Genomic DNA, 14820 nt, shown 5'->3' with positions numbered 1-14820 from the left:
TAACAGGAAACCAGCTGGCAAAGCAGAATATGGTATTCAGAGCCCCAGCTCCAGCATCCCAAAGCAGAATAGAGAAGGGTAGGTTTTGAAGTAAAAGAAAAAAAAGTAACTTAATAAATGGCATAATTATGTTATTCAGATTCTCCCTAAAAATATTTTTCTACTTGATTTGTTAACTTTGGAAACAGGTACATTAAAGTCTCTCACCACTACTTGGATTTGTCAATATCTCCTTGCATTTTTGGCATTTTCTATTGTTAAATTGACTCAATTCTCTGTTATTAGGTTTGTGACTTTTATCTTGGTAGATTGTGCCTTTTCTATTTTTATTTTTTGAGATAGGGTTTTTCTCTGTTGCCTAGGCTGGAATGCAATGGTGTGCTCATAGCTTACGGCAGCCTCAAACGCCTGGGCTCAAGTGTAGATTGTATCTTTTAATCATTGTAAAATATCCCATCTTATCTTAATAATTTTAGCTTGACTTAGGCCTCTATTTTGTTTGATATGAATATTTAACGATATCACAAAAACAATATAGTACTACATATTTTTCCCAATATGGGTTTTTTCTTTTACTAGAAGAATTTAACTCACATTATTGATATGTTTCACCTTATTTCTACCATTAGTATGTTTTCTATTTACCTATGCATTTTTCTTTTTTTATTCTTTTTATGAGCACTGAGTTTTAATTCTAATTTTTTCCTCTAATAGTTTAATGTAATAACATCATGTCTGTATTTCTAATGGCTACCCTAAAACTTTTTATCCACATTTTAAACTCACCTTTGTCTATCAGTCCGTAGAATCAACCAAATCCAAGTCTTCCTCTTTAATAAGAAGAAAATTTCAATATGTGTCTGTCTATTCCACCCTACTCCCATCTCTTCCCATAATGTAATAAACCCTAATTAATTTAAATTGGTTTTAAGTTTTTAAATTATGTGTCAATAATTCTTTAGACTGAGAGATTAAACTCTTAGTTTTACTTTGCTCATCACAGCTTCCCGCATCTCAAATCTTCCTCTTTCTTAGAGGAAAGATTTATTGTATTTATTCATTTATTGTGTGTGTATAACTTAGAACACTACAACTCAGGTCATAGTACAGCATAATCATTAGTCTGTGTAAAGCTCCTCTTGCCTTCTTCTGCCTTTTTCCCTTCATCCTTAATCCCTACTCCCATTTTCATATAAATATCTACTCTTGTCTTAGATATATTTCCCTGGATATATGTATATATCTTTGTAAAATAAATATTTTGTGCGTGATGTGTTTTTAGTTTACATAATGGTAATATACTACCAAGCTCTTTCTAGTACTTAATTTTTTTCACTCAACATTATTTTTAAGATCTTGTTGCTGTATGTCCATCTGGTTATTTGCTTTTAACTAATGCATAGTATTCCACAGTATACGCTGTAACCACATTTCACTTATCTGTTCTCTCACTGATGGACACTTAGGTTACCTACAACTGTCTTACAGTGAACAACCTTGTATGTGTCTTTTGCATATACCTCTGTGTCAGAGATTTCCTGCAACATTTATCTAGGAGTGGGATTGATAGATGACAGAGTGTATGCATGCATAATTGAAATAAGTGCTGTCTGATTATTCTTCAAAATGGTTGCTCTAGTGTACACGCACACAAGTAGTACATAAGGATTATTTCCCTACATCCTTGCCAAAATTTGGTGTTATCTGGCCTTATAATTTTCCTAACTTTTGCTATTCTGGTATGTGTAAAGTGTAATTTCATTATTTTTGATGTGCATTTTTCTATCTACTAGTGAGGTTAAACATTTCTCCATTTACTTAGCTATTTGGTTTTCAACTTCTGTGAGTTGGCATTTCATATCTCTGGACAGTTTTAATGCTTTAAATATCTTCTTTTATTCTATAATTTACCTGTTAACTTTATAATAGTACAGATGACATTTTTAAGAGAAATTCTTAATTTTGATTTAGCCAAATGCATTAGTTTGCCAGAGCTGCCATAACAAAATACCACAGACTGGGTGGCTTAAACAACAGAAATTTATTTTTTCACAATTCTAAAGGCTAAAAGTTTGAAATAAGGATGTTGGCAGGTTTGGTTTCTTCTACGGCCTCTCTCCTTGGCTTGCAGATGGCCGCCTTCTCGCTGTGTCCTCACATGGCCATCCCTCTGTGTTGTCTGTTTCCTAATCTCCTCTTCTTAGACGGGTACCAGTCAGATTGGATTAGGGCCCATCCTAATGACCTTATTTAAACTGAATTACCTTTCTAAAGGCCATATCTCCAAATATAGTCATATTCTGAGGTACTAGGGGTTAGAACTTTAACATATAAATTTGAGGGGGACATAATTCAAGCCATAACACCAAATCTAGCCAATTTTACCTTATAGTATGTGCTTTTAGGTTCTTATTTAAGAAATATTTCCCTTTCTTGCTGTCACAAAAATAGCTTCCCATTCTATGTTGTTTTTCATTCTGCAATTTGAATGATTCTTTCAAAGAGTGTTTGTGTGAAGTAGATGAGTCCCTAAACACCCAAAATTATCTTTCATACTTGAATGCTAGTTTGGTTGAATAGAGAATTGGAGCCTTAAAATGGTTTTCCCTTAAACCTTTGAAGATACTACTGCATTGCCCTCTAGGCCCATTGTTGCCATAAGAAGTCTGATTCCAATCTGATTTGCATTTCTTTACAGGAAATCTATGTTTGCTCTTTGGAAATGCTTAATATTTCCCTTTTACCTTTTGGATGCATCTAGGTATACAACTTATTGTTTATCTTCTTAGGTACTTTGAGGGTTCTTTTGGTCAAAGATATGTGGTTTCCTTCATCTTGGAGAAAATTATTTTTATTTCCCCCTTTCTATTCTCGTGTAGTCTTACTCTGAGATTCCATGAAATGCTGAAAGTTTTGGGTCTATCTTACGTTCCTCTTTTCTGTCATACTTTATACAGTTGACCCTTAAACAGTGTGGCAGTTAGGGGTACCAGGTCCCCATGCAGTAAGAAATCTGTGTATAACTTCTGCCTCCCTCAGAACTTAACTACTAATAGCCTACTATTGACCAGAAGCCTTCCCTATAACATAAACAGCTGATTAACACATATTTTGTATGTTATATCTATTATATACTGTATTCTTAAAATGAAGCTGGAGAAAAGAAAATGTTATTAAGAAAATCATAATGGCTGGGCGTGGTGGCTCATGCCTATAATCCTAACATTCTGGGAGGCCAAGGTGGGCGGAGATCAGGAGCTCGAAACTAGCCTGAGCAAGAGCAAGACCCCATCTCTACTATAAATAGAAAGAAATTAATTGGCCAACTAATATATATAGAAAAAATTAGCCGGGCATTGTGGCGCATGCCTGTAGTCCCAGCTACTCGGGAGGCTGAGGCAGGAGGATTGCTTGAGCCCAGGAGTTTGAGGTTGCTGTGAGCTAGGCTGACACCATGGCACTCACTCTAGCCTAGGCAACAAAGTGAGACTGTGTCTCAAAAAAAAAAAAAAGAAAGAAAAAAGAAAAGAAAATCATAAGAAAGACAAAATATGTTTACTATTAAGTGGAAGTGGATCATCATAAGGATCTTCATCCTCTTCATCTTCATGTTGAGTAGGCTAAGGAGAAGGAAGAAGAGGAGGGGTTGGTCTTGCTATCTCAGGGGTGGCAGAAGCAGAAGAAAATCCATGTATAAGTGGACCTGCATGATTCAAACCTGTGTTGTTCAAGGAGGGTCAACCGTATTTCTTTGTCTTTTTATTGATATATAAATAAACTAAAATAATAAACTAATAAATACATATTTTGGGGCTACAAATGGTATTTTGATACCTGTATATGATCAAATCAGAGTAAGTGGGATATCCATCACCTCAAACATTTATCTTTTCTTTGTGTTGAAATATTACAAATCTTCTCATGTAGCTGTTTTGAAATGTACAATAAATTTTTGTTAACTATAATTTCCCTACTGTACTATTGAATACTAGAACATACTCTATCTAACTGATTTTTATACCCATTAACCAACTTCTTTTCATCCCTCCCTCCCCACTTCCCTTTCCACTCTCTGGTAACCACCATTCTACTCTTTACCTCTAAGGGATCCACAGTTTTTGCTTCCAAATATGAGTGAAAGCACATGATATTTCTCTATCCATGCCCACCTTATTTTACCTAACATAAGGACCTCCAGTTCCGTCCATGTTGCTACAATTGACAGGATTTCATCTTTTTTATAACTAATATACCTTTGTGTATATTTACCACATTTTCTTTTTCTATTCCATCAACCTAAGTAAATGAACACTTAGGTTGATTCTGTGTCTTGGCTATTGTGAATAGTGCTGCAGTAAACATGAGAGTGCAGATATCTTTTTGATATACTGATTTCCTCTCATTTAGATATATACCCAGCAGTCAGATTGCTAGATCATATGGTGTTAATAGTTCTATTTTTAGTTCTTGGAGGAACCTCTGTACTGTTTTCCATAGTGACTGTACTAATGTACCTTCCCACCAGCAGTGTACAAGAATTCCCCCTTCTCTGCATCTTCACCAGCATTTGTTTGTCTTTTTGATAATAGCCATTCTAACTGGGATGAGATGATATTTCACTGTGGTTTTGCTTTGCACTTCCCTGATGATTAGTGATATTCAGCATTTTTCCATATACTTATTGGCCATTTGTATGTCTTATTTTGAGAAATGTCCCACCTGTAGCAGGGTGGTGGGAATTATGCTAGGAGATTTCTGAAGGATAGCTTTGCTGGTCACAGTATTCTTGGTTGACAGTATTTTTCCCTTGAGCACTCTGAATATATCGTTTCACTCCCTCCTGGACTTTAAAGTTTCTGCTAGAAGTCTGTTTTCAGGTGTATTGGATCTGCCTCATATGTTATTTGCTGCTTTTCTCTTGATGCTTTCAGGATCCTCTCTTTGTCTTTGATCTTTGAGAGTTTGATTATAATATGTTACAGGGTATTTTTATTTGGGTGGAATCTGACTGGTGACCTTTGATCCTCCTATACCTGTGTATTTCTGTCTTTCTCTAGGTTTTGGAAGTTTTGTTATTATTTCTTTGATTATGCTTTCTACCCCTTTGTCTTTCTCAGATCCTTCTTTAACTCCAACAACCTAAATATTTGCTCTTTTGATGTTGTCCCCTAGATCCTATAAGCTTTCTTCATTCCTTATCATTTTTTTTCTTTTTTCTCCTCTGTATTTTCAAATAGTTTGTCTTTGAACTCACTGATTGGTCAGTTCTGCTGTTGATGCTCTATGTTGCCTTTTTCATTTCATTCATTGTATTTTTCAGCTCTAGGATTTCTTTTTGATTTTTTTTTTAATTATGTCAATCTCTGTTAAATTTCTCTGATATATTTCTGGATTGATTCTCTTTATTTTATTGATGTTCATTGCACTCCCTTAAAACAGTTATTTTGAAGTCTTTGTTTGAGAGATTATACATCTCCATCACTTTAGGGTTGGTCTTTGGTACCTTATTTGTCTGTTTGGTGAGGTCATATTTCACCAAATGTTCTTGATACTTGTGAAAGTGTGACAATATCTATGTATTTGAGGGACTAGGTATTTATTTCAGTCTTCACAATCTGGCTGTATTTATGCCTATCCTCCTTCAGAGGGCCTTCCAGGGATCCTAAGCAGACTAACTATTGTGTTCCATAAAGCTGTGACCACTAGCAGTATCTCAGCACTAAAGGATACTCTAAGCACAGGTTTGTTGCAAGTCTTGTGAGGACTCTAAGGTTGCTGCAGCTTTCTGGCCCATATGTACCTGGTGAACACCCAAGGAGGATACTGGATTCTCACATAGGATTCTCTGTGTGAGAATGCTGGGCTGGAGTTGAGAGTGGGCTCCTTCAGTATCTGCTGTGGGATAGAGGCTGGCATGCCTGTCATATTGGCTGAGACAAGTGCATGTCTCCTAGTAGGTCTCTGCACAGATGAGATAGTTTCCTAATTGCAGCAAGAGGGGCTAGAGCTGAGACTGGGCCTTCTCAGGATCTGCTTTGAGACAGAGGCTGAAGTACCTGTCTCATTGGCAGACTGGCACATGTGTCCCATCAGATCTCAGCATAGATAGAATAGTTCCCAATAGCAGTGAGAGGGGCTGGGGGTAATACTGGGCCCCTTTGGAATTTGCTGTGGGATGGAGGCTGGAGAGCCCAGTCTCATTGGCTCAGAAGAGTACACATCTCCCAGCAAGTCCTGCAGAGATGGGATAGTTCCCTGATTGCAGTGGAAGGGGCTGGAGATGAGACTTGGTCCCCTTGGGATCTGCTCTGGGATGGTGGTTGGTGAGCTTGTCCAGGAGACTCAGAATCCCAGGCTGCAAGATATGGGCAAGACTTCTTCTGGGTACTTGTGCATAGGCTGTGAGCAGGGCCCTAATGCGAGGGGGGCTGAAGCAGAGAAACAGGGCAACTTTCAGGTTCACTGCCAAGACCAGTGTAAGCAGGCAGACAAGCCTTTTCATCAAGGCACTAGTGTGCACGATTCCTTCTGGACCCCTTGGAAGATAGTTTTGGTTATAGGCACAAGGCCAAATGGGGCTATAGCCAAGCCCCTTGGAAGGCTGGGCCATTTCTGGGCTTGAAACCAGGAGCAAACTTGACAGATCAGCCACCTGGGTATTGGTCTGCACCCTCAAAATGACCCTTCAATGTCTTGGGTTTTACCAGGGTTTCACAAACTCCTACCCAAATCCTGAGTCTCCTGCAAAGAGACTTGACTATGGATGGATGCAGAATTCTTGTTGTTATAGGGGGGATATGAGCAGGTTACCGGGTATTCTGCCATCTTCCCTTTGTTTTTTTTTGTACTGTATTCTGAGAATCTATCAGATCAGTTTTCTATTTATGAATTAGCTCTTCAACTCAAGCATATTTATGGTCTTTTATTTAATCATCATATTTTTAATTTACAAAATTGTTAATAGCTTTGCTTCCACAAAAATCTGCTTTTGTTTTAGGAATGAAATATCCTTTTTAATTTCTCAGAGAATATTATTCTATTTTGAAGTTTTATTTAAATAAACTCTTGCTTTTCAGATGCTAATTCTTCCTATTTTATATTTCATGACTTTTTTTATACTGTTAATTTTCCTCAAATATAGGAGAGTCTTGATTGTCTGCTCACTTTTCCATATAACAATCTGTAATCAGAAGATTAAAATGCAGGTTCTGATTTCTGGAGTTGCTTCCTGTGATTGTGGAGAGGGGCAGGATTTACTTTCAGGCACAGTGTGCTGTAGCCCATCTTCCTAGATGTGCTCTGTTTCTCCAGGGTATTACTGCTGAGCACCCACACTTGCCACCATGACCCACCCCCCAGAGAACTCCCACTTTGTGCATTGCACAAACCTTTCCCAAACTCCCTTGCAGACTCTCATAGTAGGAGAAATTATTTGTCATGTGTTTTTCCATCCCCTATTACAATTTACTTCATTTTCATGTGAGCCTTCTCATTATAATGTCATTAACATGTGAAAAGGGTCCCATTAAGTAGGTTAAAGTGGTATCTGCACAGGATCCAGTCCCAGTAGATGCTCTGCTTTAGTAGGTTGAATCCTTCTGTTTACTGGCTTGTCTCATTCTGATGGTCCCAAGAATGAAACCACTCAGCAGCCTCCTCCTATGACCATGCTGCTGGTTGTTCTTGGTATCTCTCCTGAACCCACTGATTTAACACATTCTGTTTCTATTAATACAACAAATAGTGTATTGAAATCCTTTGGCGGAATGTCTTTTATCTATGTTTCTCTCTTCTAAGACAATTGGTTAGCTTCCTCCTCAATATGGACTCCCCAGTAGTTCTGAGGCTAGAAAGCACTTGCATGTTGGAAAGTCAGAAAGGCTAATGTGGCAGAAATATAGTGAGCAAGGGAGAAGGTAGCGTGAGGTGAGATTGGAGAAGTAGGCAGGGGCTCAATCATGTAGGGCTGCAGAGGCTTGGCTAAGAAGTTTAGATGTTATCCTAAGTGCAGAGGGACTCATTACCTGATGGTTGTCACACCCAGCTCCTCTTCCTAGTTAGCATTGGAGCTGAGGACCAGTAAGGACCCCTGCTAGGAGGAACCCTGCTGTACCCAAGTGTACCCAAGTGGGTGGAAGACCCAGACCCTGTCCTCTCTGGGGGGTGGGAGGGTCAGTCAGTGCTCTCACCAACCTTCATTCTATTTCTCTTTTGTTTCAGAGGTTGTGTTCTCATCTTACCCTGGATTTTCAACCTCAGAGGTAGGATTCGACTACTTTATATTTGTGTTCTTGAGTTAGAATATTAATTTTAATAGATACAATATATAAGATAACGGAGCCATGAGAGGCATTTCTATAGATCACACTTCAGAAGTGCAATCATTGAATAGATATTTACCAAGTACCTACAGGGTGTCAAGCCACAGGGGGTCAAGATGTAGTAGTGAACTAGACAGACACATCCTGACCTCATCAGCCCACAGTCCAGCTCTCATTGTCCTTACATGCCTCAAGTGATAAAACTAGCATTGAAGTGGGGCTGCCACCAGGATAAAGCCAGCAGCTTCTTAAACAAGAGCCCTCAAAAGCTGAAAAGGTCCTTACCAGATATATCACTATCCAGAGTCTAATCCTTAGTGTCACTTAGACAGTTGATTTTTGTCAGCACAGAAAATTGGTTTTTCTCTCAGGGCAGATGCTTACTAACCAAGCTTATAGAGAGTGATGCACATAAACTAAATAATGATTAATTCATTTACATAAGTAGTGCAATTGCACGTGTAACCAACCTACATCCTTGAGAGGCAGCTTAGTACACTATCTCCCCACACAACTGTGTGAGAAATTGTATCACTTAACTGTTGCTGCATACCAACCCAACCAAACCAACCCAGCAATCATTGACTTCAAACAGTAGCAATTTATTATTTCTCATAATTCTTCAAGTTGCCTGGTTGGTACCTAGGTGGTTTTACTGGTTTCACAAGACCTCACTGATGCAGCTGCATTCAGCTGGCAGATCAGCTGGGGGTTGGGCTCAGGTGGACAGCTGGCATAGGTTGGTATCTCTGTGTGGTCTTTTCAGTCTGGACTTCATTACAGTGTGGTGGCATCAGGGTTTCGAGAGAGCAAGGGCAAATTGCAAGGTTTTGAAATTCAAATAGTATCACTTCTCCCACATTCTATTGGTCAAAGCAGAGTCAAAAGGCCAGTATAATGCTGCAGTGCGTGCTGACTACCCAGAGTTAGCACAGATCCCACAAGTCAGAGCAGTTCCCAATAAGACTGCCCTCACTTCAGAGGCCAGCCACAAGTTTGGGGGTCCCCGGGCTCTCTGCACTTGTGACCAACTGGCTATAAATTCAGGAGTTTTCCACAACCCACTCAGGTTTAGCAATTTGATAGAACAACTCAAAGAACTCAGAAAAGGGTTATCAAAATTACAGTTTTACTATAAATGTTACAAATCAGGAATAGCCAAATGAAAGACATATATGGTGAGGTCTCAGAGGGTCTCAAATGCAGATTCTATGTCCTCTTCCTGTGGAATTAGAGCATTGTCACCATCCCAGCACATTAATGTGCTCACCAACCAGGATGCTCACCCAAGCCTCAGAGTCCAGAGCTTTTCCTAGAAAATCAATGGCCATTGTGATTGAACTCAATCTGTACCCTCCCCTGCTTCCCAGAGGTTAGACTGGCTCAAAGCTCCAACCTTCTAATTCCATGGTGGTTCTTTCTAGTGTGGCCAGGCCCCAACCTGAGTCATCACATTAGTGTAAACTCAGGTGTGACCCAAGGGTCCTATATAACAAAGACATTCCTATTACTCAGGAAATTCCAAGGGTTTTAGAAGCTCACTGCTGGGAACCTGGAAGAAGACTAGACAAATTCTTTAGTATATAATACAATAGTCAGTCTGGTTTCTAGAGGGTAGAGATACGGTCTCCACCTCTGAATGGGAGGAGCAGCAAGGTCAAACTGCAGAAGGGCATGCATATGGGATGGAGGGGCTTGTGGCCATTAAACAGTCTACCACAGAAGTGACAGATAATTGTAGGGTTGCTCAGTGCTCAGATTCCAACTCTCTGGCATTTGAGAATCCAGAAAGTGAGTTGGATAGTTGAGATTTTTAATGGCCCTTCTCTATAAAAATCAGATGCACTCTCCCCTAAGACAGGACCCTCTCTGCTCCCAGCAGGGCTAGTCATACCCTTCGGTTGGCACACTCCAAAGCCCAACTCAACTCTCTGGCATTTTCTTTTCTGTGTTCCAGTCTGACTTGCCCGCTTTGTCTCACACAGCCTTGCTCCAAGTAGGGAGTTGCACAGAGGAGGAGACTGCCTTATCACACTGCCACCACACTCCACCCTGGCCTCTCAGATTGCCTGGGGATCACCTGGAGAGAGGAGTCATCTAAGTCCCCAAACATGATAACTGGTTTTTGTTTTCTCACCTATAACTTACCTGTTCCACTTGTGTGGCTTTACAAGTTGACCCAGAATGGCACTAAATACTTGGCCCAAAGTGGGTGCTCCACAAATAATCATTGAATGAACAAGTGAATTTTAAGTGATTTGCTCAGTATTGCATAGTGATTAATGGAGAACAAAATCTAATTCATCTGTACCTAATCATTAGCCCAGCATCTACCCTTGTAATATCCTTTGGTTCCATCTAATTCAAGGAAACAGTGAGTAAACTGAGTTAGGTATGATTAATCCAGCAGTTTCCTTTTTTTGCTTGATCAGACATGTTGAACTTGAGTCAGTCTGGGTTGTTGGAGGGACTATGACCTTACAAGCGACCCAGATGCACCATGCCACATTCAGGTCCCAAGACCAGTGGAAGTCATTCAGGACCTAGCTGCCGTTTCATCCTCCAATGAAGAACTTCCACTGTAGGATGTGGGCTACCCCATCAGACCAGATGTTCAAGGCTCAAGTCCCTCCTGCTTTCTCTCTCCCCACTAGGAAAATTCCCTTTAACAACACAAGCACCTGTCCCTTTGCCTTCTGGAGAAATTTAGCCCAGCTGGGAAAAAGGGCCAATTCAGGATAAGCTGCTGTAGGGCAGAGGAAAGGAAGTGGCCACAAAGTACCTCTGATGTCTGCACCAGCACTATGTTACCTGTGGCCTCAGAGAACTTGAAACTAGAACTCTGGGTGCTGGAGAATTAGTCCACCATGTGACCTCAGAGAACTTGGAGCCAGAATTCTAGGTTGATGGTAACACCTCCCCTTATGACCCAAATGTCTCTTTTGGCCAAGTCTCTCTGGGAAGGTCATTCTTTCTCCTATACTACATAGGAAGAGTCTGTTGGCCCTTGGCAGCCTCAGTTTCTTTATTATCAGGGCACTTTGACTTTGACTTTTTTTTTTTTCCCTTCTAAGACAACCAAGGTATGTACACTTCCTCCCATATTTGAGATTCTTCCTGTGAAGTCACTGAAGGTCAGGAACCAGACACTGGCCCCACCCTTCCCGGAGCTGAGGTACCTTAGCCTGGCCTACAACAAGGTGACTTTCTGCTTCTCTTCTGTTTTCTCAGGGGCACAGATGGAAGGGTGGGATGGGAGGAGCTGCTCTGGCCTACAGGCCAACCCTCCAATTCCCTGCATTACAGGTATACGGGCTCAGAAATTCTCAGGGTGGGGAAAGTGAAGGGAGTTCAGGCCAAGGCAGGAGTTCATCCATTCCACTCACATTTATTTAGCACCTACCATGTGCCAGGCTCTGTACTAGGCACTGGGTATACATCTATGGAAGGAAAGACTTGGTCTCTGCCTTTTTGGAGCTATCACCTAGGAAGACTGATACTGGACAACTCATCACAGTATAAATATGCTTAGTGTTATGAGGAAATCCACAGTGCTGTGAAGTATATGATGGTGGGGAGGAGGCTAACCTATGTTTGGGATCAAGGAAAGTTCTCAAGGAAGTGGTGTTTAAGCTGGGATCTGACCCAGTGAATTTCAGGTGAAGAAGGAGTGTCCATTGAGGTGAGAAATGTTCTAGCCTAAGGGAAACGCAAATGTAAAGTCCATGGGACAGATTTAACATATTTTTCTTCTTTGTTTTCAATATTCATGCCTGTTTGATTTTCTGTAAAACTCCACTAATTGAGCCCTACTCAAGTCTGAAATGCAAGAATCTCTTAAATACTCTTACATTCCTCCTAAGGCAAGCAGTTGTTACAGCTAAATCATAAAGTGTTTATTTCTAAGAGTTTTATAATTTTGGCTGTACAGTTAGGTCTTTGTCCCTTTTTGAGTTAATCTTTATATATGGTGTGAGACAGGCATCACCTTCATTCTTTTGTATGTGGATATTCAGTATTCTCAACTCCATTTAGTGAAAAGACTATTCTTTCCCCCACTGAATGATCTTCACGCCCTTGCAAAAAATCAGTGGGCCATAGATGTGTTTTGGGTCTCTCTTCTTGGAACTGGTAATTTGTGTCTTCTCTTATTCTATTGATCCATAATAATTAGATGTTATCCTTTTTATTGACTTTTTATAATTAAACTAGCTGCTAGTTTCACTTGATTTCTTTATTATTTGCTTTCTATTTCATTGATATCTGCTCATAATTTTATTTCTGTTCTTCCACTTACAACAAATGTAATTTGTTCTTTTTCTAGCTCCCTAAGTAGTATAATTTTAGATCATTGATTTAGAGCTTTTGTCTTTTTAGTATAAATGTGTATAGCTATAAATTTCTTCTCTAAGCACTGCTTTAGCTGTGTTCTACAAATTGTGATATATCATGATTCTTTCAACCAATCAAAGTATTTTAATTGTTCTTGTGATTTCTTCTTTGATCTATGGGATGTTTAGATGTGAGGTGTTCAATTTCCAAATACCGGGGCTCTTTTAAATGTATTTGTTTATTTCTAATTGAATACTATTGTGAGCAGATAATCTGTAAGATTTCATTCTTCTGAAATCTGTTTAAACTTTGTGTTCCACCCTGTGGTCTATGTTGGTGACCATTCCATGTACACTTAGGAAGAAATGTATTCTGAAGTTTTGGGGGATAGTGTTCTATAAATATTGATTAAGATGGTTGGTAGTGTTACTCAGATCTTCTCTGTACTTTTGTCTGTTCGTTCCATCAGTTACTGAGAGTAGTGTGTTGAGATCTCTAGTTGTGGTTGTGGATTTATTTCTCCCTTTAGTTGTGTCAGTTTTTGCTCCATGTATTTTGAAGTCTGCTATCCAGTGTATATCCATTTAGAATTGTTATATCTACCTAATAATGTAAGGATACTTTTATTATTATGAATTGCCTCCCTTCGCCTCTAATAATACTCCTTGTCTTGATGTCTATCTTGTCTGGTTTTAATATAGCTACATAGCTTTCTCATGCTTGCTATTTGTGTGATATATCTCTCCCTATCCTTTTACTTGCAACATATATATATATATATATATATCTCTTAAGGGGCATGTCTTTTAGACAACATGTAATTGGTCGTTGAAAATGTTCCACAATGCTTTTCTCAGTGTTCCTGCTGTATCCTCAGCTTTAAGCCTTTCCTGTGTGCCTGTACCTCAGAAGGGTTTATTTTATACTCTTTTCCTCCCCTCAGCAGTAAACTGCTTTTGCTTGCTACTTAGTGCTTGCTAGTTTGGTTGTAGGGACCAAAGGGAGGCTCCAGCCCACCTTAGGCAGCCCTGGGTCCCTGTGTCTCAAGGATGGGCCTTTCTCAGTGGTCCTATCCCTGTTCTACCAATAGGAGACCTCTAATGTACTGGGCCCGGGGTGGTTTCCTGCCCCAATTCTCTGAGCAGTGGGTTTTTATTATTTCCCTTCCCTAGATGCAGTACCCTGGGCTGACAGGGTTAGCTGAACTTCCTCAGCAGCTGAAGGCTTTTGTTTGGTAGGCAGAAGAATTGGCAAGGCTTCCTGCCTTGCCTGCAGTGGCAGCTGCTCTCCTTCAGGCCCACACTACCAAGGAAGGCTGTCTCCAGTCTCTCTCCTGCCTCCAATCTTTCCCACACAACTGAGTGTGAAGTTGGGTGTCTGCAGCTCTCAGGGGTTCTACTCTCTTACTCGAGGCCATGCTTGGTCTTTAGCAAGTCATTAAAATTTTTAGCCAATTTCTTTTTAACACATTGACTGCCATGTGAGTTGTATTTAACTCATGCTAGTTTTGAGCCCAGGGCCTCATGAAACACAAACTGGACAGAACTCTACAGTTGGTCCATGAAATCTTGTTGATGTTCTTATTGTTACAATTAATATTGACAAATTAATTCTAAAAATGTGGATTAAATGAATAGAAGTCAATAAATTTCATTTTTCATTAAATTTTTCATTAAATTAGAAAGGACAGTTTTGTTTTCTAAGTTTTTATTCTATTTTAATAATACCCCATGGCCTCAAGGAAAAAAACATTTTTTCTAGTATGGCAGTCAATGTGTTAAATGCTTGTATGGTACTTGCTTTCTGCCACAGGTGAGCTGGTGTCCATGTCCCCATCTCTCCTTGGAGGTGCCAGTCTTTCCTTAGATTTCAGGCCATGTGATTGCCCTGTGACCTTAGCTCTCTGCTGAACTCAAGAAAAGTTATGATTTTATAGGTTATTCAGCTTTTTTTCTTATTAAGGTTGGAGCAGCACTCTTTCTATTTTTCTACATTTGTACTTGAGTTTTTAAATAGTGTTTTTCTTTGACACTTACCATCTGACAAATTATATATTTTTTTGTCAATTAATCAGTTGTCTACTATTATAATTTTTCTTTTAACACTAGGACTTTGGTTTTGTTTACATCTATATTCTTATCATCTAGAACATTACCTGATCCATGAT

At 39.6% G+C, this 14820-nt stretch overlaps 1 protein-coding gene across 7 annotated transcripts in view; it reads left to right on the top strand.

Moving 5' to 3' along the window:
- Positions 1 to 14820, top strand: part of XRRA1 (X-ray radiation resistance associated 1) — a 69870-nt gene that overhangs the window by 42526 nt on the left and 12524 nt on the right. For all 7 annotated transcript variants that reach the window (XM_012745028.3, XM_076002314.1, XM_012745029.3 and 4 more), the window contains 2 exons: positions 8221 to 8261; positions 11396 to 11521. In XM_012745028.3, coding sequence (XP_012600482.1) covers positions 8221 to 8261; positions 11396 to 11521 — 167 coding nt within the window. The remainder of the gene's footprint in view (positions 1 to 8220; positions 8262 to 11395; positions 11522 to 14820) is intronic.

This window comes from Microcebus murinus, chromosome 4, assembly GCF_040939455.1.
Source record: "Microcebus murinus isolate Inina chromosome 4, M.murinus_Inina_mat1.0, whole genome shotgun sequence".
NCBI classification, from domain to species: domain Eukaryota; kingdom Metazoa; phylum Chordata; class Mammalia; order Primates; family Cheirogaleidae; genus Microcebus; species Microcebus murinus.
The sequence above is the reverse complement of the archived record's forward strand: the minus strand, read 5'-3'. Positions and strand labels throughout refer to the sequence as shown.